The sequence below is a fragment of the Poecilia latipinna genome, unplaced genomic scaffold (genome assembly GCF_001443285.1).
Source record: "Poecilia latipinna isolate Pla-1442-1.1 unplaced genomic scaffold, P_latipinna-1.0 Scaffold141, whole genome shotgun sequence".
Taxonomy (NCBI): domain Eukaryota; kingdom Metazoa; phylum Chordata; class Actinopteri; order Cyprinodontiformes; family Poeciliidae; genus Poecilia; species Poecilia latipinna.
This window is the reverse complement of record NW_015112757.1, coordinates 253,826-280,868: the sequence shown is the minus strand read 5'-3', so window position 1 is coordinate 280,868 and position 27,043 is coordinate 253,826. Positions and strand designations below refer to the sequence as shown.

The window sequence follows — 27,043 nt, the reverse complement described above, 5'->3', positions numbered from 1 at the left end:
AAACAAAATATATTTATTTTTCTGCTGACTGAGATTCTTTTTCACAGATTAAAGACAAACCATAGAAACTAGAATTAATTTTTTTCTGAAAAAAAAGTAACAGTCTATACTTTAACGCTGCACAACAATATGAAATATAAATTATGTACAAATTCTCACAGCACGAAGAAACCATTCCTCACGGACATTTTACACAGTTGAATCGGACAAAATAGGATGGGCAGGGTGAAGATACACTGGGCTTAAGAAAGTGCTAGGCAGTGAAACAATGTTTAACATTTTGACATCATTGGTCACAAAATAATACTGATGGCTCAACGGGATGCTGTAGACAGCAAAATAAAGAATATTTAAGTATCAAAAGGGCCCTGAAATATTGCACTGCAACAAACACAGTGCAAACAAGATTTCTCACAGCATAGTTGAAAATGAACTTAAACGACTCTAAATGTAGTGTATTCATAATTCAAAACATATATATAGAAATGTAGGTAGGTATTACATTAAATTTCCTTTCATAATATGAGGAAATGTGATTGAACGTCAGTAAACTTTGAACCTCAAGTTTGGGCAACTTTGGTACAATATGGGTAATAACAGAGTCACAACCTCTGCAGTCAGTTGTAATTTCTTCAACTGCATTTGAATTAGTAGCCGTACGGTTATATTTTTTCTTTTTCTGTCCACATTATTGCAGGGTCGAGGTTAGGTCATTACAGGTAACGGACATTTAGCACAACTCTGACAAAAACATGGTGGAGCTTCACTGCTGATTCAGTTCCACTCTTTGGAAATGGAAATGGTACACAAGTTGCATAGTTGCATGTAAATCTGCAGCTACTGTACACTGCGTTTTAGTAAAGCTCAACCAAGATTTTGTATTTTTTCTTTTTTTTGGGGGGTAGACATTATTTTTAAATAAGTCTAAGCAGCTCTTCAGGTACAGAAGAGGGAGTTGACAACAAGCGGAGAGGTGTCAAGACACAGCATTTTGGCCTCTTTTTAGTCTCTCCTGAGAATACTGGGATAAGGGACACTCGGGTGTGTGGTTCTGAGGTCTGAATAACAGTCCATCATAGCTGTGTTGTCAGCTATGCTCCGCCTCCATTCACTGTGCTTCCTCCTCGCGCAGAAACTGGAAGACGGATGAAAAGTCCTTGTTGGCGTAGCCGCGAGAGCACATGACTCTGTAGATCTGGTGGGCAAGGGAACCCAGGGGGATGGGTGTCCTTGTGTTGGTGGCAGTGTTCTGGGCTAAGCCAAGATCCTGTACATTTGAAATGTAAAAACCAAGAGTCAGAAAGATTACTGATGATGGCTGTAAATGAGATACAAGATTTACATAATTATACGACGTGCCACAACAAAGCAATATTAGATTTGCCATTATTTAAATACTAGCCATCCAGAAAGTCACCTCTGACAATTTAGGATGGCTCATCATGAGTAAAAGATTTAGAAAATCTTTGTATCATTCGCATAGCAGTTGGATGGAGTAAAGTATTAATGTAAGAAATGACCCAAAGGAAGTTTGTAGTGTCAATTAAAGTGGCACCAACAGGTATCTTTGAGGAACTCCCAAAACTACCTTTGGCTCCTGAAGAATAAAATTCTTCCATTTCAACAGAAAAAGGACCAAAACATACAAAGTAGACCACTGAAGGAAAACATAGAATATTAAGGGAGTTTACTATGTAAAAAAAAAGAAAAAAGAAAAGAGATAAAATGTTGAATAGTGCTATGGACTGGAGACCTATAGAGAGTAAAAGGCCTGCTGCCATGAACAATTACAAGCCTGTTCAGCAACACCTTAGTTCAAGCTTAACTCAACAAGTCCAGTTCAACAAAAATTTTCAACTTTTTCAAAGCTGCTCAAACTTTTAATTTCCAACCTTTTCTTTTTAAAAACAATAAATCAATTTGTTCTTAAAGGCTCAAAAAAAAGTCCAAAAAGACAGATGATACAGATCTAGAAATAATAATTCGATGCAACTGTAAAAGAATCAGCAAACAAAATCTCGCACAATAAAGACAGGAAATACCTTGGCCATCAGAGTAGTCCCAAAACCACCTTGGTAGTTGTTGGCTGAGGGGACACCCTCCATAACTCCAGGGACGGGGTTGTATGTGTCACTGGACCAGCAGCAACCCGATGACATGTTAAGGATCTTTGCAAGCAGCTTGGGGTCCAAACCCAGTCTAAAACAGGATGGACCAAACAGCAGTCATTATCCTCCTTAGAGTTTAAATTCCTTGACTCATAAATTCATAATAGTTCGGAAAAGATTATACATTTTTCATGGCATATGAGTATATTATCACATATTTCTTTTAAGCTTTTACCAACTTGGTACGAGTTAAAATAGAAAAGCTAAAACAGAAAATTGGAGTAGTGATTACTTAGAGAAGACGACCTTGAGCCAAAGGGATCATTTTCAAGGCTGTGAGAAGCAATGCGAGCAAAAATTTGTCTTCTGGTGATTCCAGTGACCTCAGTTGAACCTTAAGCCAGGCACTAACCATTCCTCAGTGTTAATAGCTGAAGCCTTTGTAATGCTGGCTAATGCAGTATTGATGTCCACCAACAGAACTATCCCTCATCAACGCTTTTTATTTTTTCCCAAGAAAGAGGAGGAGAAGTGGTAAAGCAGCACAGGGGAGTTGTAAACCTTGCCGTCATATCTCAAGGCAAACCGTTAGCTCCGCTGCCCAAAATGCTGCAATAGACTTCTTGGATGCAAAAGGACAAATCTTTGGGCTGTGATAATGAACGGCAAAAAAGCTACCAAGAAAAAGAAAAGAGACCAAACCTAGGAAAAGAAAGCACAGAGAAATGAAGTGCCAACCATTACAGCAGCAAGGGTGTAACCGTAGCGCCCGTTTCGGGCATTCAGTGTGCCAGTGGAGTGCAGCTTTTGCAAATTACTGATTTAAAGGCCACTGTAAAGTTGGCCACATCAAGTCCTAGCTGTTTTAGTTTATTGTTACTTACAGGCCTGTAACTCCATTCTGCTCTCAATATGACGATTAAACCATCATAGGTCCTTAAAGCCAGCAGCCCTCCCTCCCTTTTTCCACCTGGCTTTCATTCTGCCATTACAACCACAGTTTTATTATCTGTCTAGTAACTAATTAAGAAAAGGGATTGGAGTTAGTCTCTCTGTCTCTCTTCCCCCTTCATTGCTTATGTTTTCTCCCAGACACTCTAATTTTTATTTTTATTAACCACTACTTTTGGAAATGTGGCATCAGTGACTGTGATGTAAAAAGCAATCTCACTCAGCCTTTTTACTACACGCCTTAACCGATGCCTCGCCATTTCTGCTTCTCCTCTGCTCTTCCTTCCCCCCTCTCCATCCCAGTTGACACCTTCCTGTCTATGGACTCTTGGGGACATATGTTTGACATCCAAGTCTCCCCCCATCCCCTCTGTGTTCAGCTTTCCACTTATACACTCACACACACACATACGCACAACGAGCAAACAGGCAGCCCCTCCCTGCGTTCTGGGTCAGCAGCTGAAAAGGTTACTGGCTGAGCTACAATAAAGCGGGTCCGTGCGCACGGATCGTTTGTTACGGCGACCAGAGAAGCTGACGGGGAGCTGTTGTCCTCTGTTAACGATAAATCAATGATGTTCCCCTCTTGTTCCCTTCACACACTCACACTCACACACACACACACACACACACACTCAGCTGTGGTTATTAGCCGACGCTGTGGTGTTGCTCTTCGCCTGTGGTAATTTGCGTGGAGAAGAGGACATGTCACGCTTTAACAAGATCGACATGGATAAACAGACATGAACGCGTTGCCTTGTAATGTTGCTGCAGATTAAAAAAAAAAGGAGATGGAGCTACAGATGGAAATAAGAGGGGAGGGTGTTTATGGGTTTCTGAGCTGGGAGTGCTGGCAGGTGGAGTTAATTTGCAGCAGCGATATTAAGTGTCTGTTTCATCATGATTAGCTTCTGGTCCTCGTTCGGTGCCACATGAGAGGAAACCCAGCCCGTTTCCCATTTATTATTTCATTAAAGCGTTAACGAGCACCAACGCACAGACAAACGTTTACTATCCCACTTATAGAGACAATAAGCGTGTTTATCGCTGATGTTTAATCTTTATCGCAACATATGCTCACCATCCCTCAGTAGCTCATCGGAGAAGAGATGTGAGATGTATTTGTACTTCTGTTCTCTCAAATAGAGATGTTTATGAGCTTTGGTTTCTTTTAGATACAAATGAGGCCTTTGCATCAAACACTTTGTGGATGTATGTCTCTATGCTAAAACAACACCGTTGCTCAATTAGATTAACATTTATAGCTTCTTAAAGTATCGTAAAAAAGTATTCACATCCTGTCAAGATCAAACCGTGCAGGGTGCATTGTTTATTTTAATGATTTTTTTATAAGATAGACCATCACAATGTAGGTAAAAATTGCAGTTTGGTAGGAAAATGAAACTAAATTAAAACATGTTTTTGCTTTACTGTAAGTAAATCAAATAGTGACAAGCTAGATGTGATAAAGAATAGGAATAAAAGAAGAAATAAATGCAAAACAACATGGTTGCCGTGTTGGTTTGGGAACGTGTGTTCATAATTGTCATGCGCTGCCACTCCTTGGACTATGTGCACATTATGCTCTGCTGGAGACAGCCAGAGCTTCGATTTGAGTTTAACAAATTAACTCCAAAAAAAGAACTGTGTGGGTGTGTGTGTGAGTGTGTTTCATGTGCATTTTTTAGCATGAGTAAGTAAGAAGACACACACAAATGCCTATTAGGAAACGGCTGTTCCATCACGCCCGAGTTCAGCATGATAAAATGTTATTGCCATTGTCGTGTAAATTAGCTGTGAGCGCCCTTTCTGCCTCACGTTGGACCAAATCCGTTGTGTGCCTGAACACACATGCGGCTACGAGAGCTTCTTAACTGCGTAAGAGGTAGGGCTGCAATGCAGCTTGGGAGATTTACATAGAGTGAGTTCTCTCTAAATGATGACAGACTTTGTCAAGCCCTCTAATAAAAGCCCTGGAGAAGGTGGAGTGAGAAGAGAGAAAAACAGAGGAATAGACAGCCACACAAATGTTTGTATGCTTAAACTATCAAGACCGCATATGAGTCACTCTTTCATAGAAATGAAAATAATTCATTTTGTGATGGGATGAAGCAGAAAGAAATCCTTTTTTTTTTATTTACAGTCGCACTAATGACATACACTGAGACAACTTGTACTACTAGAAAATGTGTTTTGGATATAAATCAGAATCTGTGTGAGAGTGCATGTTTCCAAGACAGTGAGGCAATGTGTAAATCTGTGTTGTTCGCTTAACGCCTCCATATTTCAGAAGCTTCGAGAAGGGATTTATGTGAGGCTGCTCATGCCAATTTTCTTCCTCTGTCTCAGCGCAGATAAATCAGGCACACTAACACAGCTGCACTGTGCAAAGAGCAATTCATTTACACTTAGGCCTGTCACGATAAATTTTGCTGAGTGATTAATTGTCTAAAAAATTATTGCGATAAACGATAATATTGTTTCAAGACCTTTTGACACTGATTTAATGGAAATGACTAATAATGCATGTGATTTCCTGCCATAGATAGATACACTTTATTTTCAAAAGAACACGTAACACTGGAACTGATAAACTAAATTAACAAAACAACCAAAAACAAAATGGATTCTCAGTCTCCATTAACAAAAAACGTACTTGAATAAAAACTAAACAACATAAAGCGAAAGTGGAAATAAATATTGCATTGAACCAAAAGAGTGCAGATTATGAAGTCTGTATAGTATATTGGCCTTCAGTAATCACTAGATTTAAATAGAGAAGACGGGCACATTCGACTACCTAATGCAGTAGTTCACAGTGCACGATTTTTTGCCCCTATTTTCCCCTTACGATAATCTTAGAACGTTGGCCGATCTAAGATTATCGCTGGTGATTTCGTAACCGATCATCCTGCAGTGTGTGGTGTGTTACGGTAGATCGTCTGGCCGCTCTGATCTAAATCAGGGATTTCCCCAACTGGAAGCATCAATGCAGCCCGTTGAATGTGACAGGTAGCCAATCAGAAAGCGTGGATTCTCCTCCGTGCTTTCTGAGGGGAAATTACAGAGGGGAATCCCAAACAGCTGACACAGCGCAACCCAAAATCCAGTGGACATTGGAGATGATATGTGGAAACAACATGTTTATTCAACATTTCGTGCAAAGAATATAGAAATGACAAGGACAGGAGTTGGAGCCAAATTGCTACCGCAGTTAATAAACCCGGTAAGTTTTCAGCTGTTCTTCGTTAACGTGACATAAATAGGTAATGATTGTCATTCAGTCAGGATTTTACGCTGACTCTAGCCACATGCATCACAGGTAGATTCTAGTAAAGCATTGATTAATGCCTGGTTTTAAAATTAGTTAACTGGACTTGTAGCCATTATTTTGTGCCCATGTGGCCAGACTCCACATAGCACGACGAACCCGATCGAACCGTTATATCTAGGATTTCTGTCAGCTAATGTGTGTCTCAGGTTTTGAAAATGGGCTGACAGTCGGCCGACAACTCGTGTAGTGTGTGCTGGACATTACATTAAGGAAATGAGGAAGGAAGGGTCAGTGGGGAGCACCGGAGTTGAGTCTTTTTTCATTCAATGTCATCAACAGAAAGAAAAAAGGCAGGAAAAGACGATAAAGCCAATAATTAAAATGAGGTCGATAGGTTTAATTTATCGTGCGATTAATTGATTTATCGTTTATCGCGACAGGCCTACTTACACTCACACGTGTAAAACTGGATGCACACATACGCACATCTCACACACACACACAGACATATGCACACACACACACAGATGCACACGCACACACATTTTTACAATTAAAAACAAACACATAATAGGACTTAAATTTTTATCACACTATTTCATGGTGCTGCTATTTTAATAATAAAAATGGTAATTAAAGATAATTTACTTCTTTTTTTAGTTAACTGTATGGGCATGAATGCATAGCACAACATTCGTAGTGCCACAAACACAAATGCTGCTCTTGAAAAACATTCCCATTTGAAATCAAGTGTCTTCAGGATGTGATTTAAATCACTAAGCTGCACACTAACTGCATTTAATCATATTTTCGAACTTTGCGGATATTCATTGAAGCTCTCGTGAAACAAACAGTGGAGAAAATTGTAAGAAATACAATTTCCAATAACAATGTCAGTTTGGTTGAACATCATTAATTGGAATTTATTGAGATGATGAATCAAAATTCTTATCGTGATAAGAAATGTTTCAAAATAAATGATTTGAGATCTGTCTGTCTGTCTATGTATCCTCAGAGTCAAGTGGAGAAAGGGCTTTCATTCTGAAGACTTCATATCCCATCATCCTTCAGCACCATCAGGATGAGGCATGAGTACTAATGGGATTTCTAGGTGCTGCTCAGTGGCGGGGGTTTTGCAGGATTCAAGCAAACGCTCCATCAGCAGATGTAAATCAGACTGCGGCTCCACCCCCTCATCCGTCTTGCTCTAACACAGGCGGGCTGCTTGGACTTGGGGAGTGGTTGACCTCTTTGCTCTTCCATAAACCACACTAACACACAGAACATTTCCAAACCTGTATCGAAGTACATTGTATTTACACTAAATGTACATGAAATGTTTATAAGGGTAATTACTTTTGATTATTTGCTCATAATCCAGGATTTAGCTGAGGAAGGCAATTTGCATTTACCAATTGGTTTTTCTATGTACCTACTGGGCACGCTAACGCCATGATCCAAACTGTGGTATTTTTACTACAGGTTATTATATTGCGAAACACTCATAACTCATAAGCCAAGTCCTCACAAATGTGCCCATCTGCTTTCATCTGCACAAGCCTCTCTGTAAAGTGAGAGCCAGGCAACACTGAATGTAGCAGGTTAGCATTACATTTGCTTCAAGTACCTGATGCCTAGGTTCATGGTCTCTGCAGTCCCAATCATCCCGATGGATAGCAGCATATTGTTGCAGAGCTTTGCTGCCTGCAGGGTTGAGAAAGACAAAGAACTGCTGATGCTTGCATAAGGCTTGCACAACTTAAAGCACGGAATCCCTGTTTATTGAAAACATAATGAGAAATGTGAGAATATTTTAAAGTAAATTGTACATGCAGACTAATAGTTTAGTCAGTAAGAAACTATTTTTAAGCTGAGACACATTCACATGTGGATAATAAATAATTCCTTTATCCAAAAATATCCATACTCTCAAATTCCAATACATGTCATGTCTTCAACCCAGTTTATGAGTAGTTGTCTTTACCTGTCCTGTGCCAACTTGTCCACAGTAGATGACATTAGCGCCCATGCAGGTAAATAATTCCTCTGCAGCCTTGAATTCTTCCTCCAGTCCACCAACCATGAAGGTCAGTTTAGCCATGCTGGCAGCCCCAACACCTAATCAAAGACACCACACACTTAGTTCAGTGTAGTTAAACAATTTCAAAATAATGCAAACAGTGGGCCTGATGATTCAAGACAATCAAGCCAAACACACATCATGTAGATTATTTTGCCCAGAGTTTATATGCACCCACCAATCTAGAGCTAGGTATGTTTAAAAAACAAAAAACAAAAAACAACTTACTGATGGAAGACCTAAATTAACCAAATAACTTATTTTGCATACTAACTTTTTGCATGCAAATTTACACATTTATGTAGAATAAAATACAATGTTATTATTACAACATTATTGAGAACAGAAAATACTTAAATCTAATTTCACACGTTTCAGAGTTTTACACCACATAGAAACCTGGCTCGAAAAACTCAACACGACTTTTTGATTTTTGTGAATTAAGATCTGGGCAGAAAGCAAATTTAAATCCTTGAACAAGAAAATGAAATGGTAACACTTTACTTAATGCCACCTTTGTACTTTTCTGGATGCGCATGTGACACTCGCGATGAGACAGACGTGTTAAGTAGCAGTGCACCAGAGGGACTCAGCTATCTTTTAAAGGCGACTGTTGCCATCATCCATTGCACAGCCCCCGTGGGAACCCTCGCCTTTTGTCTCGTCACCCCTCCTCTCTCACATTCACACACACACTATTCACGGCACGTACACACAAACAGCTGGGCCTGAGGGCACCCCTCGTTCCTGGGTGTATCAGTGATAGGCGTGAGGGGTAATTAACTTTACACTTTATCATGTTCAATTAGGTGTCCCTCCCCATGCCTGATGGCTTAAGGAGCATGCCACGCTGTACAGAGGCGATCCCACCCTACCTCCACCCCCCTCCCCCTGCTTCCCTGAATGGGGTCCTTAATGCAGGGGGAAAAAAAACAAAACATTTTCACAGGTTTACTGTTGAAACTGTAGACTATAAATAACGCTGTGGTGGTACAGTTTATCCCAAAAATAGTATTATTACAAACGCATGCAAACATAAACCATACCTAATTTTGTCTTGCTAAATTTTGGATGAAACCTTTTTTTTTTTTTTCATTTTTTACTCCTTTAATGTGGTTTATAGGCACACTGCTTGGATAGATGTTTTAATCAATATCTACACCCTGTGCACAACTATTATGCTTACTAAACCTTATTTTTGAGGATTACTTGTATGAACCATTAAATACAGTGCTCATTGTTAATTTAAAAATGTCAATAAACCTCAAACCTCAAATATTTAAGAAAGTAAAAGTGAAGATTTGGTTTTCTCGGGATAATATGCATGCAGAACTATTGGGCAACTATTAATGTGGAGAAATATTATGCAACCAATCATTAACAACTCAAAACATCGCCCCAAAAACATCCATCCATCCATTATCTTACACGCTTATCCCAAGAGGGATTGCGAGGGGTGCTAGTGCCCATCTCTAGCGGTGCCCCTAAAAACGTTTGACATTAAAACATATTTAAAAAAAAAAAAAGAAGAAGCGAGGAGTACTTGGATGCTTGTGATGGACCATTGCCCTACATAAAAACCATAAACTTTTAAAAGATCTAGATTTCTTACTGAAGAAAGTGGCTAAAAACCAGTAGAAAGAAAGAGAGTTGATTTTGAGCTCATCTCCAGGCTGAAAAGGTCCAGCCAGCTTATCTTTAATAATACCATCCCATATCAGAACTTCACCTCCACCTTCCTGGTGTCCAACTCGGAGGTCATACCCTCCCTCCTTACACAAACATGTATCACCTGTTGTGCTTAAAACAATTAAGCATTTAAGTTTTTACAGCTCAAAGATATGCCTAAAAGTGACAATATGGTCAAAATATTCACTTGGAAACATTTCTGATAACAGATTGTATAGAAAGAAACTGCAGCATGTCTTCAAATTAGTATTTGAAGGCAGTTCTTAAAAAAAACAGGCTATTTAACTAGCAGAGTACAGCAACGGGTGGGGAGAGGGCAGTACTTAACTACTCTGTGCTTTATGTCACTTTGGCTGACATCTCATTAAACTTCAAAACACAAAGAAAACGTATAATGGAAACCAGCAAAGTTTTCATTTTTAAACTTTGCTAAAACATTGGCATACCTTGGTATTGTTATCCTGTCTATAAATTGGTCATAGCCATGACCAATTTACATTTTATTTCTTTGATTAACGTTTTCTAAAACTTGTTTGGTTTGTTTCACACAGAGCAAAAATGATGCGGAGAAAAGATTGAGTCCAAATGTCTCTTTAGGGTGTCATGAAGCTCTAATGAAAGGCCTCCAAGTACTGAAAACCTAATAATGTATGTGTTAATAATTAAAAAGGAATTACTAGAACAAAACAATGGACTTTAGTGCAGAGGAAACAAAGGAGGGGATTTATTACACATATTTTTACTGCCATCAACAAAAAACATACACCCCTCCCCCAATCCACCTCTTTAATTAGTTGTGTCAAGTGTATGACGACACCACTGTTAGTATCTGCATATTTGTTGGTGACAAGGCGTCAGCAGGTCATTAGGGCCATATAATGAAACCCAAAGCCCATGCTGCAGCAGCTACCTATAGGCCAAAGCTAACATGTGCTTAGCATAAGGTCATCACAGAACCCAATACTACAAACATATGGCCCACACAGGTAATAGATTTTTCCCCCCACATCCTTTATTGTTGTCTGATAATGTGTATTACATTTATAACCAGTCTACAAAGTCCAGTTGAATTTAATACTTGCCCTTTAAGCTAACTTAATTGGTTTCATCAGACCAAGCTTGTGATCTTATAAAACCACAAAATTGTTTTGTCACTCCATGAATTGGCCTGCATTTAGATCAGTTTACTATGATCAGCTTCCCTGTTGCTGTTGAAAAGTATAGCTTTTCCCACACCATGATGCAGCCACCACCGTAGCTGCATCGTGGCAGCTACGGTGGGGATAGTATGTGCAGGGTGATTTCTTCCCCAAGTTTCAGTTTTCTGCAACGCGTAGTGGTTTGTACGGAGCCAAAAATAGCTTATTTCAGGTCTTCCCGAATCAGATGGCCTTCTGTCACATTATGCTTCCTATGTCCCTAGCAAACTTTAAAAGCAAATTTGTTGCCGCTCTTTTTACAAACACCAGATCTTTGGAGTGCAGGACATTGTTTTGAGAATTTTACTTCTACCTATGTTATAAACCTTTCATTATTTTATATCCATTTCACAATTTTACACTCCTGCCATGTACACATGCATTTTACTGTATCCCAGTAAAATACACTGACGATTGCGATAGCAACGTGACGAATGAGTTTGAGTACTTTTCCAAGGCACTGCACTTCTATTTTGTTTCCAAGTCATTATTCTGCAGGGTGAGCCTCACAAATGCAAATACATATACAAAAACACACACCCCCACAGAGCTGTGTGACAACTGTGCAGGTTCATTAGTGCAGATCACTGTTTGCAGACGACTAAAGAGGAGATTATTGATAACACAGCCAACGCGCCGATCAATATATCTCACTAAGGAGAGTAAAGCAGAGAGTAAGAGAGTAGGGAAGGAGAACGATCTTTCTCTTTCTACCTCCCAGCATCCCTCCCTCAAATTAACTAATCACCCATAATAAGCTCTTATGATCTGCAGTGGATTTCTATAAGAAGTGACACTGGGATGATGGAAGATCCTTGTAGGTGGAAGAATAAGACATCATTAGCATAGCGGTATGTGTGTGTATGTGTCGGCATTTTTAAGCGTATGAGAGCTTGCTCGTTGTGCACGGACTCAAGCGCATTAGAGACGTGAGATGTTCAGGAATTGTCTATGTGCCGTGTGTGCTTCCACTGTACATTCATGAGGGGGCTTCCCGTTCTCGGGCCCGTCCTGTCAGAGACGGATTAAAGAGGAATCCTAATGAGGCTTCCTGAGTGCCGGGTCTGCTGGCTCATCCATCCCAGCAGGAGTGACAGTCCTGGATCGTTAGCACTGCACAATTGCACAACGCCCCCTAGAGGGAGGAGATGAGGACTGGTGGTTTATGTGTGTGCGTGCGTGTGTGTGTGTGTGTGTGTGTCCATGTATAAGAGAGAGAGAGTGTTTGAGTAGAGGAGATGTGGAGAAACTGAAAAGAAGAATAAAATACTAAAAAATAGTAAGAAAGCAAGTTGTGTGCATGACGATAGCTGAAAGACATTTGCAAATGGTATATAAAAATTACTTTTTCCCCCAAATTAAATTGACATTAAGTCAAATTATTTTCGGTCAATTAGGATTAACACAATCATTTCATGCCAGAATAAAGCATAAGAGGATGTTTTAAAAAAAAAATAATAATATCCATACATACGCACATTGTACAAGTACTTTAGGCAACAGATGAAACACACTTCTTCTTTGTGATACTATGGAAACGAATTCTAAAATAAATAAATTAAATGAATTAAAAATTCAGCCACAATATCAGGAAGAGAACTAAATGATCAATTGTTTGGCCATCATGATCAACTCTATATTTGGAGAATAAAGAAGGATGACTGCAAGCCTGACAACACAATGCCAACTATGAAGTATGAAGGTTGAAGCGTCATGTTGTGTGGGTGTTTTGCTGTACTTGTGCATTTCAAAGGAACATTATGCTGAAATGATTAAGCAACATATCAAAAAATAGAAATCTTAGACACAAATGGGTCTTTAAAATGGCTAATGACTTGAAGCATACCAACAAATTAGTTACCAGTGGCTTAATGACAAAACGGTAAACATTTTCAAGTGAAAATCACATAGTCCAGATCTCAGTCGCATAGAAAACTAGTGGTAAGAGTTAAGAAGGTGTGTATGAGCGACGTGGCTTAAAAATCTGACTCTGTTACACCGGTCCTGTCAGGAGGAATGGGCCAAAAATTTCCACAAATTATTGTTGGAAGCTTGTAGAAGGAAAGCAAAGTCTTCCTCAAATAATTCAGTTCAAAAGAAATGCTACAAAATGTAAACCTCTGATTTTAAAAATAAATCTCTTATTAAAGAATTTCAAAAAACATTTCTTTATTTCAGTATTCCCAAGTGACCTAAAACAGAAAAGGTTTAGTCTAAGTTAATATCAATGAAAACCAACGGCATATTTCATACAATATATGTAAACATCTGGCTAGCAAAATAGAATTATGCTACAATTAAGAAAGTTCAAGCAGAGGCATATAAAATAAAATCTTGGGGGGGAAAAATCTCTTGGGAAAGCAACCTCTCTATTTGGTCACTTTTTCCACTTAACCCTGTCGCAGTGGGAAAAGTTTAGTTGACTATTTAATAAGGTTTGAACACTGAAAAAAAAACAGCCATCTAACTCCAATATTTTCAAACCATGAAAAAGATTGCTGCTCTACCAATAAAGACCCACTGTAAAATTTCCCTTAGGAGAATTAAGTGGAAAAAATGGAAGTGGCAATAAACAGTTCTTGTGTGTCAAGGATTGTGTGTGGCCCATACAAGATAGCTTGAAGCTCTGAAGTCCCTTATTAAGGGAAATCAAGTTAACACTCCCAAAGTTAAACTCTAACAGGGCAGATGTTTAACAGCAGGCTTCAACGACAGCATTATGAGATTCAAACTGGTTGTGTGAAAGCAACAGAACATCACAGAAACAACTCTGGTTTGGTCTGATTGTAATGAATACCAGATTCATTAGCACTTCTTTGATTATTCGCAAAGGAATCAACCGAAGCAATTCACGGCAGCTGCATGACCTTTTAAAATTCTGCTCTCTCTGAAGTGGTGCATGTACAAAGAAAGTATACATGTGTGCATGTGCGACACGAACAGGTGCATTTTCCACAGTTGGTAGCCAATAAGACGTCATCTGGAGCTTCTGAGGCTGTGTCTCAGAGTTATGAGGAGCATGTAAAACCAGTAGCCACTTTTTATTGGTGGTAGGTTTAAATTAAAGTAGATTTGTTGGATACAAGGCGGCACAAACTACGCTACACTGAGAAGGATGAGACATGATACAGCGTTCAAGAACTCTCCTTGTTGGAGCACCTGGTAAGAACCATGATGAAATCTTTAAAAGTAATTAATCTATTATTGCAGTTGCATCTCACACTGAAAATCTGAGGAAAAACTAAAAGTTTTTAACTTGAAAACATTTAGTCAAGTTAAAAAAAAAAAAAAAAATTGTGATGTATTACGATTTTTTGGGGGAAAATTCCCTGAGCGACACCTATTGGAACCCTGAATGATTCCCAAAAAGCAACTCGAGCAAGAGCTGTTGTAGAGAAACTGTACTATTAATAGCTGATCAGGACTTCCTGTTTATCAAAGGTATATGAGTACAATGTGACCAAGAGGTACATTTTCTTTAAAAAGGGAGAAACAAGAGAACATATCATTAAAGTACGGGAGATTTATCTTGATGTTTTGATTTAAAAAAAAACAAAAACAGATGTTCTCCTAAACTTGCACGAGTCTATAATTAAAACAATAGTTTAAAGGGAACAGTGATAGACAAGACGGGATGTGAACCCAAGTTTGTGCAGTGACCATACATTGTAATGGTCCATGGAAGTAAAAAAATAAAAATAAAAAATCTTTCTAAATCTTATTGTTGGTGACTCCAACATGCAAAATACTTCTTATTATTTCTCCAAGTCTCCATAACAAGCATAAGATCTGCCTACCAGTTGCTTAGCTAGTATTCCAGGAAAAAATATTTTCTGCTCCAATACTACAAATTTGCATAGTTAATAGAACTGGACTTTAATTACAACTCTGTGCTTTTGTCAGATAACCTTAAGACAGAGTCATTCATCATGAGCTAAATAATAGTGATATGGTGGAGGATTTGTAATCCTGTGGGCCCAATTCTCCTCCTAAAATTGGGGACTTTTTTAGTTTATGACATCAACTCAACCAAAACCAAAACCCAATAGAAACACGTGAACTGAAGAAAAGAGTGAATTCTTTTCAGAAACACAGTTATTGGTTGAATGAAAATCATTTCATTGGACCTGGAGTATACATAATTTTGGCCTTAACAATATTTAAACATATAGTCCAGTTTATACTCTGTTGTTTCCTGCTACATTTTTTTAAACTATATGCATATGCAAGAATGCCTGCTTGCTGAAACATTCTCATATTTACACAGAAAGGAGCCTTAGTGTTTTTCTGTGATGTACTCTATGCTTGAGTGAATGGAGCTTGAATGCTTGTTTGAGCTGGTGGCGGTAGGATGTTTGCCGACCAACACTGCAGCCTCATGTGGTCCGCTATTATAATTACACCAAAGTGCAGATTTTTTTTTCTCAAACAATTTAAAATCCCAAATAGGCCCTGTAAAACACACAGCGGATATCGAATAAATATGTGGATCGAGGTTGAGCTGTAACCAAAAATTACTTGTGCACACACAAGCGTCCCTGCAAAAAAAAAGAAAAAAGAAAAAAAAAAATCATCACTTTCAACTGTTTTTCTGCCAACTTTACTAATGCTTCTCTGTTGTGTTAAAAACAAGCTCTTTATCGACTGCACTTAACGAGCACTGAGCCATGAGAACCAACTTCAGCACACAAATACTCCATGAGAACCTTTGAGCGACTGGCCCACAGAGGAAAGTTTGGGTTTAGGGGCAGGGAGGAGGAGGTTGAGGAGAAATTAGAGCTTTTTGGATTAAAGCTCTTGCTACAACTATGTTTGCAGTTCCCCATGTATTGACTACTGGGTCAGCTCTCATGATCATCATTATTATTATCATTATCATCTTCAGTAACTGCTCTATTCCATAGGGGGGTGGCTGGTCAATGCCAAGTGACAGGTACTGGAGAGAGCGGGAGAAAGCTGCAATCAATCCTTTCCCTGGTCCAATGAGACTCATCTAGGATAAAGCAAGTTAATAATGATCCCAATTAGGCTGTTAGCAGGAGAGGACACACACAAACACATATACACTCTTACTTTTGCACACGCACACCATGATTGGTCCTCTTTTTTTTTGATGAGTGACATAAAGTCTGAGGTTAATGCTATACTTGACAGTCAGTGACTGTTTAACTCATATGCCAGCTGACTTCTGGTTTATACACGCGCACACACACACACACACACACACAGCAGGTGACATAGGGGCAAAGTTATAGGGCCCCCCAGCTGCTGTGGGTCTAACTCCATCTGGAGCATAGGCAAGAACCCCCACATTACTGCCCAGTTATCATTCCTATCCCTGGTCACTTCACCGCCCTACACCCTCCTCTCTTCCACAATCCATTCACTCCAACCTCTCTGTCAGAACCTGTCAGCAGCGGGCTTGTTATGCTAATCTCGCCTTTGAACAACTGACGCTCACACAAACTGGTTGGCCAGGACAGACCGCAACTGTACCACCCCCTGCCTGTCTAAAATGATTGCTTCAGGCTAATTATAATCCAAATAAACAGCAGGCTTGCATCCAGGTTCAGCTTTGTAAACAATTAGATCACCACCAGAGATTAGGAAGGTTTAAGAGCAGTTATGGTTGTGGTAAGTATCAAAAAGATTCAAACTGGGCTAAAGAGAAAGTTAACTTCTTATAAAGTAAAAGACGTATGTTGGATTCTGACTGGCATCACTGTAAAAGTCATAACTTTGAGTCCGAGTTGGAATGGATTTCATTCTATTTCGTCGTTTTACTAGGTGAACAAAACAATGAAACTGCGTGATAAGGCAAGTGTATTAAAAATAAAAACTCTTGAAGTCATGTTACGGTTCCATCAAACATCCTGGGAAAATTCCACATTTAGAATTTACTCAGGAAACATAAGGAACAAGATGTCCTCAAAACAATCGCGATATTATACAATAAAAGTAATTGTTAGTTACTTATATTTTTCTTATGAGCTTTGAAATGCGTCACAGTTTTCATAGAGTTATTAAAAGAGTGTAAAAGTTAATTATTGCCTTCGCAAATGGCGGGACAAATGACTGCTGATTTAATATAGCTTTGAGATCAAGGAAAAAGTTCAGTGTGATACACATTAATGATTTATATTTACTGGAATTGATCATACTGATATTGTCTAAATAAACGTTTTCATTCTGTGACTGACGTCTTTTCAGACGACACTTCAAGTCTGTGGGATTGGAGACAGGAACAGTCTAAGGAGAATATTGGCAGCTTTGACTGACAAACCAACTGGTGCCAGTCTCAGCCTGAACAAGCTCTTACAGGCTTGAGGATGACGTTCAGACTGTCAGCAAATGACATATTGGAAAACCTGGGTTGTCTTGATGTGGTACGGATATGATTAGAGTGGTGTTTGGGCTCAACCTAAAGAGGGAGTTTGCTAAAGACTGGGAGACCTCACAAACAACCTTTTTGCTTTCATTTGATATCTTACTTTCCTAGCGCTGGGAAAAAACGCAATGAAAAGGGTTTTTAAGGCTTTTTTAAAGTCTTCGAGCGTTAGCGGTGCGGCAGCCCACCATGGGCACAGACACAAACACAGGCATTTTGGGTAATTACCGCTAACGACCCTGCCACTTGTTAGACAGACCGTTTTTTTTTTTTTTTTTCTTGCCAATGCTGTGCCAACACCCTGAGCTTGTGACATCAGAGCTCGTTTTGTTGTGGGCAGCTTTGCATGCGGACGTTTTTAATGAGACCAGACAGTAGCAGACGTGTATCCGCACAAACATTAGCAAGCCAAAAACAAGGTTAATCTGAAGGTCCCAATCTGAGCGTGGATGGTACTGTTGCAGTGTTGCAGTATGACGTTTTTATGAAGATAACCTCACTGGAAGGATGGAAACTGTTTAATTTGCATAAAGAATATTAAGCGTTGTGCACATATCTATTCAGCACTCAATGCTGAATTATGGAGAAACTATCTCAGGACTGAAATATTTATGTCTAACCCTAAATGCCCAATTGGAAATAAGCCTAGACTCTGACTGGACCGTTCTAACATATGGATACGCTTTGATTTCAACCACTCCATATAAGCTGTAATTGTGCACAGGGTAGCTTGCCTCCAGAAAGGTGCAATCTCAAGTGTTGCGCAGGTTTTCTTTGGAATGTGCTCCATCCATCTTTCCAATATACTATAGCCAGCATGCTTCACCAAATGGACGGGGTTATTCACTTTTTTCCACATCTTTATGGCTTGTGGTAAACCTGCAAACAGGATATTTATTTGCACCTTTTCCATAGAGGCCATATCTTTGGAGTGCAAGACAGTATGTCATTGACAAATTCTCACTCCTTTAGATCCGTGCAGCTCCTCCAGAGCTACCACGGATCTTTTGTCTGGTTCGCTGAATAATTTCTGTTTATGTGAGTTTGCAAGGTTTCCAATTGTACAATGTCCTTTCAGTGTTTTAAATGATTGACTGGACAGTGGTGTGAGATGTTTAAAGCTTGCGATACTGTTTTATAACATATTCCATTGTTTTCATGATGCAGAGCTGTTAAACTAAAAGCATTTGAGCAGAGCTACACGCTACACTTTGGAACAATTGGATAATCACACTTTCTTTTATTCTACGCTGCAGTTACGTGCTGCATTGTGTTGGTCTACTAAATAAAACGAAGCTTGTGTTTGCATCGTAGATAAATAGATGTTTGCGCATGAGTCTGGGCCATGAGGACGCAGCTGGCTCCTGTATATCTGAAGCCAAGTCGCTGGTCACTGTGGACAAATGGAAAACCAGCATCATGAGAAAAAGAAGAAAGTGAGTTTCTTTGATTACCCTCATTTTAAAAAAAGGGGTTATGACTCTGCAATTTAGATCCCACAGTTGAGAGCCAAACCCCTAGTGACGCACAAAACAGACTTCAGCATAAAATATGCCACCTCACAGAAGACAAAGAGGAATTTATTTCATATCAAAATAAATTCTATAATAAAAATTAAAAAAAAACACAGAAACCACAAGACTACAGGGTGTGACTTAGACAACTGAAGAGCATAGAAACATAATCCTGTTTCATTTTTTTTCTCTGGGAGGACTAAACCAGCTGTGATTGGACAACACACTGCTGAAGGAGGATTCAATCAAACTTCAACTAATAACAATATGTTGATCCGCAAAGAATGCATAAAAAAATCTTCTAAAACTAACAGTATTTTAGCTTATAAATTGTTGATCTTCCATTTTGTTTCTATTAGTTTCCAAAGTAAATGCTTACACATGACTTGAAGAGGTATTCATACCTGTTTAGACGCTTCCTCTGTCACAGAGACGGCAGGTCAACTATTTACACCCAAGTGATTTGACTCCATTGGATTTCAAATAGACATGTTAGATAAAAATGCCCTGAATAAAAATGTAATTTGGACTTTACAGACTTTTATTCACAAACAATTTTTTAGGTCCATCACGTAGGATGTCAATAACATATTTTTGAGTTTTGTGGTTGCCGCATGTGAAAATGGAAAGTAGTTATAGAGACAGGAATACTTTAGCACAGTGCTGTAAGTAGACACGAGTCAAACTGATCCGACAGTGCCCTGTTTGGGTAGGGTGCCATCTCCTGGTTGTAGCACAGCATGTAACAACATATTCCATCCAGATATAAGAAGCACAATAAAGAGGGAGGGGGGCAGGTATGGAGAGAGATTCTTCTCTGGGAAATTTTCCACAGTGTTCATCCACAGAAAGGTTCTTTAATAACAGGTCTGAGTCATCTTGTTGATGTCACACCATCATATCTCTTTAGAGAGGGCTGAAAGAATAAACTCTTATCTGTAACAAAATATCCACACAGTAAATCCATATCCACCTCTGGTATTTCTGCTTTCAACAAGACGTGTATATAGGAAAAATAAAAAATAAAAATCACATATCCCAAAAGCAAAGCTTACCTCTGAACACTTTCTTGCCGCTACAGGCTAAACATGAGCATGCTAACTAAGAGTGTCTGCAGTGCTGGCTGCAGAAACCAGAGAAGGCAGGTAAATCATTGGTCATCTCAGGCTAGTAAAAGAGGTTTAGTTAAGAGACTCGGGAGGAGGAACCTTCACAGAGAGCTGCACACACAGACCGTGGACTGGCTGTAGTATGTAAACAGTGCATGTGTAATGGGGAGAGTATCAGGCTTAAGGCTCTGATCTCTCTAACTGCAGTCGGTGTGTTCTCCAGACGCCAGCTGGTAAACAGACCAAAAAGGGGCTAAGTCTGTGTTTATGCGAATAGAGACATGCACTGTGCACGAGTTAAAAAGTGAGGGCTAGACAATGAGAATAAATTATCAGTGCTACTACTTTTGAAAGAGTTCCAGGGAGCAGAAACCTGTGTGTGAAAAAGAGAAAGAGAATAGGAGAAGAGGGCTGGATGGACAGTTTAACTGCGATGTATCTCCTTCATGTCTTATCTCCCTCCTCTCGTCTCCTGCTCTCCATGTGAGAGCAGTTTCTCTCTACTTTATGACTCTTTATCTGACATGAAAGGCACTAACATGGGATAGCCGCCATTACGGCTCCATCAACATGAAAAAGCCCTGACACGGGATTCTCCACAGCGGCTGTGCCCATTAAGGACGACTGGCGATTCTGTGCTCTGTCAAGGAGCCATCACGAGTAGACAGCGCCAACATAATGAGGACTTAAAACCTTAACCTTGCCTTTAAGACCCCTGGTCAAAAGAAGCAATAAAATCCTCATGAGGGCACATTGGCTGGCCTGCTTCGTAATTACAACCCATGTCCAAGCACTAAGCCAGAAGGTAATATAGTTTAGATATACAAAAAGAGTATAAGGGAGTTCAGATCCAAGGCAGAGGGGTCATATACTTAACTTTTCACACAACCTGCTAGTTACCAAAATAGCTGTCAATTTTGTATATATGACACAAATCGCTGCCTTCATGTTTTTAAAGTTCAATGTCTGACCATTCTGATGAAACTCAAACAATTCAAAAATATATGCGTTTTTAAAAAAGATCCCAATATCGCTTAATGGCGTCATTGATATTTAAGTCAACACTACAACAGTTATGCTGCTTTCTAAAATAAGGGAAGTCAAAATTTCAACCCAGATACATTTCTGCAATACATTTAACAGGTGAGAATCATCATGTTTTAGAGCCTGAGTACATATAAATATTGAAAAAAAGAAACACTATCAGCCTTTTCATTGCTCTCTTCAATAACAAGAGCTTTTGGTTCCATGCTCCTCTAACATGGAAAGGCTCTACCATTTATGGATGATGTGTTGCTGCTTAATGGCCGTGCAGAAAAGGACTAAGAGAGCACTCTTACTTTCCTGACAGATTCCTGCTGCAAACAAAATCTGGAGGAACTTAGTAAAAATTAAGAAGACTGAATTTGTTCCCCGCTCCTAAAAAAACAGTGCGTCTTTTCGAAGCACGTTTTGGCCCCTGGATTATTCAACAAATATAATCTTCGCTTCAAGTGAAGGAAGGACCTAACATTGACAGATGGGAAAGTAAGCACATAGTCAGTACAACCCATAACTTGAGCAGTGAATCAGCAGCCACACCAGTAAAGCGACCAGGGATGTTGATTTTGGGGATACATGAAGTTCCTCTATTAAGAAAAGGCATTGATGTCCATTTGTTTTGACATTTTGTCTGACTCGTATGGGTCCAAAACTTCTGATGACACGTCCCAATCACATTTTTAATGTGCATCAATAAATGCTCTGTGCAAACGGTTCTTTCTGCATGTTTATTAGCAATTACACATAGTCTTTTCTTCTGTGTCTGAGCTAAGTGGATGATAGACTGTTAGAACATTTTAAATTCCTTTCCAATCCAAGTGTGTGAATCATAGGATTTGCTAAATAGCATACTTTTTACCTTCACCAAGAAAAAAAAATGTGTGAAAAAATTATAAATTTTCATGATAATAACTAAGAGAATATGTTTGCAATCATGAAAAAACGGACAACTGAGATTGTTACTTTTCCGGTTTGAACATTTTTTTTCCTTTTACACAAGGGGCATTAATGCATAAATAAAAACTAATGAGAGCAATTGCTGAATCCTGTTTATGGGTACAATTACCATGCTTGATGTAACTGATGTACTGGTGAATCATTACTGCAATAAATATAACCACAAATTTTTAAGGCCATTTAGCCCATCCCGACTGTGGCTGAAGTTTGAAAAGATTTTCAGGGCCAGCTGCCAGCAAACAGGTTTGATCGCTTCATTACTGTCATGCCGTTAAACCCTCACGAGTCAAACAATTGCTGCTTATGTATAAAAAAGCCAAACGGTCATGTCATTCACTGTTAATATATTTTACACCATAACTTTACGGGTCTCTAAAATAAAGTATTATGATGGAAGTATTAAGTTTTTTTTGGAGGAAAGTGGGTGCTGATGCCTGTCCTCATCCGAGTTACAATGCTGGCCATACCGTGAGAAAAAAAGATTACAACCTTAATGTTGGCAAACTTTTAGTTTCTTCTTGAATTACAAATTTTCTCATAAGGAGTCACGCACCACTGCTGTGGATAACAGGCAGACTGTGTTCACCACAGAGAACTTTTAAATCTCTAGGTGGGGTAGTGGTCTAGGTCTCCATGTTGTGCACTCAGACAGCAGTTCGACTGAATCATTGCCGTATGAACTCACTTTCAAGATAAATATTTTTGCTCTAGCATCCATCTCATAGGTAGGCGGTTGTGCTGTGCATTTATGCCCACATTTGCTGTGGTGAACAAAGGTTGTTAAAATCATCACCATCATTGAAGCTATTTAAAGAAAAGTATGTACAGAAAACATTTGGTGTTATTGTTTTTTTGTTTCCATTTTTTCCAACATATTTGCACCTCTGTTGGGTTTAAAACAAGTATCTGGAAGAAACAAAGCTTCTTCACATGACGAAAGACAAAATGAAGTCATTTAATCTTCCACCGACATTCAAAACTCATCACTTGAAACTATTGTACAAAGAAAAACAATTCCTAGACTTGATCTTCTTTAAGTCTTCCCCCATTTTACTGAAACAAAAGTCAAATTCATGACAATTTGCAAATCTTTTAGGCAATCAGAATAGAGGCTCCTGACCAGGGAGAATTGGGAGCATATATTTTATGACGGTATTTTCAAGATTTAAATTTGACAACGAAGAAAAAAAATAAGGATTTTGGTTTTAGATATGGGTCACTGGTTCAGATATCCCTCCCAAAGTAGCTGTAATTTCACCAAAAGACAAGAGACTGAATACAAACACCATACTTATTAATTTGTTGAAAAAAATAACCATCCCTCTCCTTTCAACACTATAATTACATGCCAAAATACATTGAAATTTGATGATGTAAAGTAACTTTCATGGATCACAACAACATGTTTACTTAAGCGCTATAAACAAATCCTTACCTCCTGACACTGGAGCATCCATGAAGACGGCGCCCATCTTCTCTGCCGCTACAGCCATTTCTCTAGCAACAGCAGGATCAATTGTTGAGGAGTCGACCAGCAGCGTTCCCTTCTTCACCTTCCTGAGAAAAGTTACATAGGTCACACTTGTATTACAGCTACAGCTTTTTTAATTGTATTTATTGTTATTATCATTATCGAGCAAGAATCTGCCTACTTTAAGATGCCGTTAGAGCCCGTGTAGACTTCTATGACATTTGGACTAGACGGCAGCATTGTGATGATGCGATCCGCTTTCTCTGCCACGTATGCAGGAGAGTCCACCACCTAAATGTCAGATTCGTCATCATCACCATGAGGGCAAAATGAATACGGTTTGAAGAAAAATGAGTTGCGCTCGTTTTTGAAGAATATGTTGCTGGATGGACATTTAATAGTTACTTACAACATCTTACCTGGGCACCCAAGTCCTGCAGCTCTTTGCAACATTCCGGGAAGACATCAGTGGCAATGACAGGATAACCGTTTTTTATTAAGTTCTTGGCCATGGGACTTCCCATATTTCCCAGACCAATAAAGCCCACTGGTGTCTTTGAGGCCATAGATCTTGTTGATCCTAATAAAAAAAGAAAAATAAACAATGAAGTTAAGTGTAATGATGACTAACATCTCCAATGTCCAGAGGGATTTCTCTGATTAGCAAATAATTACAGGATGAGTACCACACAAAAGCTGAGGGTTTTCCCTCCCAGCTACATATTTAACAAAAAATGTGTTCATTGTGCAGCAAGTCTTTGTCCATTCATTTTCATCAGGCCTTTAGTTAATCTGCCCTGATTAGCTCACAATATAGTCCAGTGAGACAAAATCCAACAGACAAGACTGGAAACCGGAGGTGAATCAGCCAGACAACAAAAAGGATTAGACCTGGATAAAGATACCCAAACAATGAGCTTAAAGTAAATTCAGCCAGCTTTACAACATGCTGAGTAAATACTGTCACGCTATAGTTTCAAAGCATTTCCAAACTAACGTATGTCCATCAAAATTTGCCAAGAGATTTTGTTTTCAAGTTTTACTTGAATTTTTAAACTGAGTATTGCTTCAGTAACAGACTAACTCTATGGAAATTTACTAAGGTCATGTTGTGAACAGAAATAGCTTAATAGAGTCTCCAACCTAGTCGGTATGTTTAAGCACATTGTGGACACCAAAAATAACTCAAAGTATGCATCTCACCACACTTAGATTTCTCCTGATATTTTTTTTGGTCTGATTTTTTTGTCTTGTCCAACTGATGCAGTGCTATGACACTGAGATGCATGTGAAAATGTCTTTAAGTTGTCATAAAAACATCTTGCGATTTGCTTGATAGATTGCAAGACATTCATTATCTTTAAATCAACCCAGGAAATATTCAAAAGAATGCTGTGAATCACACAATTGTAATCTTGCAACTAGAAAAGGGCCAGATTAAAGTCTACGAGGTCTTCCAAAATTAGTTTCAAAACAGCTAATATATGATCATAACATTACATTGACTTAAAATCCTTTCCTTGAGATTCAGAAAAAAAATGAGGTCCAATAACCAAAATCATCTCGAGCTGTACAAAGCTGAGTAAAAGCAGTGGTTTCCAAAACCTGTTGCTGCCGACCAGGAGGTTGACCACATTTTTCCTTTCTATGCCAGAAAAACAAATTTATGTGTTTGTCCGGTTGTGACAAACACATAAGTCATGGTGTGAAAAGTCCCACATCTCTCTTGTTTTGACAATACCATTTTTAAACTGCAGTTGGCAAGTGATGAGCAGCGTGACTGCAGCATCCTGCTGCAGACTCTACCCAAACACACAGGCAAGCTAATATTAGCTTGTTCCCCTCACAGTTTCACTCTAAGAACAGAAGAACAACCAAACAGGAACAATTTACTGTGCAGTAAGCATTTGAAACATGGTACTTAATTTAGTGGCTGTTTATTCTATATTTTTGTTAGAAACTATGTATTATCACTTTTACAGTAGTTAGCTTGTTTTTTTTTTATTTATTTAAAGTGTTCTAGCTTCCTACTGTGTATATGAGCTGATATTATATTGGAGTTAACTGTGTGTTCCCTAACCTTGAATTATGTTTCTACAGCTGCCTTTTTATCTACAGTTTACTTGAGAAACTGCCTGTGTGCAGAAGTAGCTTGTTTCTTCCGTCTTGCTTTCCCATCCTCCCTCTTTTTCCTTCATAATAAAAGACAAAGCTGTAACCAAAGGTCTTCAGAACGCTCAGTGAACGCCTTGGATGATCAGTTTGCTGAGTCTTCTCCTTTTGCAAAAGCTTGGTCAGAAAACTGATATATGTTGTCTGTGGTTTTTTTTTAATGTAGGTTCAAAAATACCTATCAATTTTAGCTTAAGCATACATATAAAAATAAAATAATCAAATACTTTAGTTAAGAATATTTTTTATTTATATACTTTGTTTTTTTATATTGTAAATACTGCGATATTTTTACTTTAGGAAATGCCCCTCAATAAATTATTCCAACTGTAATTTCAGATTTGGTTTGAAATAAACATACATTACTCTTAAAAAGTCGTCTTATGCAGTCTATTGGGATATTAGTACAATACTGAAATATTATAGACAGGGATTTTTGCTTTACATACAGTATTTGCACATTGCCAAAACTCCAAAAAAAGTATTCTTAGTTTTACAAGTGTGACATCTTAAATGTAAAATATTTTTTTTATATTGCTTTTTACAATATAAAAAAACTAATTGTTTTATCTTGTTTTTATCTATGTGATTAGTGATGAGTACTCGATGCTATAGGATTTCAAGCACTGAAACGCTCAGCAAAGATTCTTGCACACGGTCAGTAAAACTTAAGCATTTGTGACATTTAAAACCTAATAAAGCTCAGCCTTAGAGAGTTTTAAAACAACTTGCTATGAGCAGGTATGGACCCTGTATCTCTGTGCGCACACCTGGTATGCAAATACATAATGGACTCAGGGACATTGTGTCCGAGCTGCAACATTAACACGGACTGCAACTCTTCATACTTTCTTCTAAGGGCTAAAGCTAGCTAACAAATTGATGTAAGGGGCATTCCATTTGTATTTATCACTGAAGAATATTCCCATGAAGAGGAAATTACGTCACAACGCAAACGAATACGTTACCGAAGACATGCTTGTTCCACCTGAAGCATATACTCCGGGACCCTCTAAACAACGCAGCCATGCTTCTCTCCCCCTCGACCTCGGTATTTGGTGACAGCTGTCAAGCAAGGAAAGCCACAGTA

General features: G+C 38.7%; 1 protein-coding gene across 1 annotated transcript; it reads right to left on the bottom strand.

The window, feature by feature from the left end:
* Positions 1 to 667: 667 nt before the first annotated feature.
* hibadha (3-hydroxyisobutyrate dehydrogenase a) lies at positions 668 to 27,043 on the bottom strand. Its single transcript, XM_015028992.1, has 8 exons — positions 26,922 to 27,043; positions 24,201 to 24,361; positions 23,963 to 24,072; positions 23,746 to 23,867; positions 8,318 to 8,451; positions 7,961 to 8,037; positions 2,043 to 2,199; positions 668 to 1,267 (listed from the first exon to the last, which is right to left on the bottom strand). Exons 1-8 carry the CDS (start codon positions 26,980 to 26,982, stop codon positions 1,109 to 1,111), a joined length of 981 nt encoding a protein of 326 aa, XP_014884478.1. The 5' UTR covers positions 26,983 to 27,043; the 3' UTR covers positions 668 to 1,108.

Bases quoted from the DNA above. Each gene is read 5' to 3' on its own strand.
- hibadha (XM_015028992.1), bottom strand. From the start codon at position 26,982: ATGGCTGCGTTGTTTAGAGGGTCCCGGAGTATATGCTTCAGGTGGAAC. The intron at 24,073-24,200 runs GTAAGATGTTGT...TCTGACATTTAG, and splicing joins TGCAGGACTTGGGTGCCCAG to GTGGTGGACTCTCCTGCATA. The intron at 8,038-8,317 runs GTAAAGACAACT...TCAACCCTGCAG, and splicing joins GACAAGTTGGCACAGGACAG to GCAGCAAAGCTCTGCAACAA.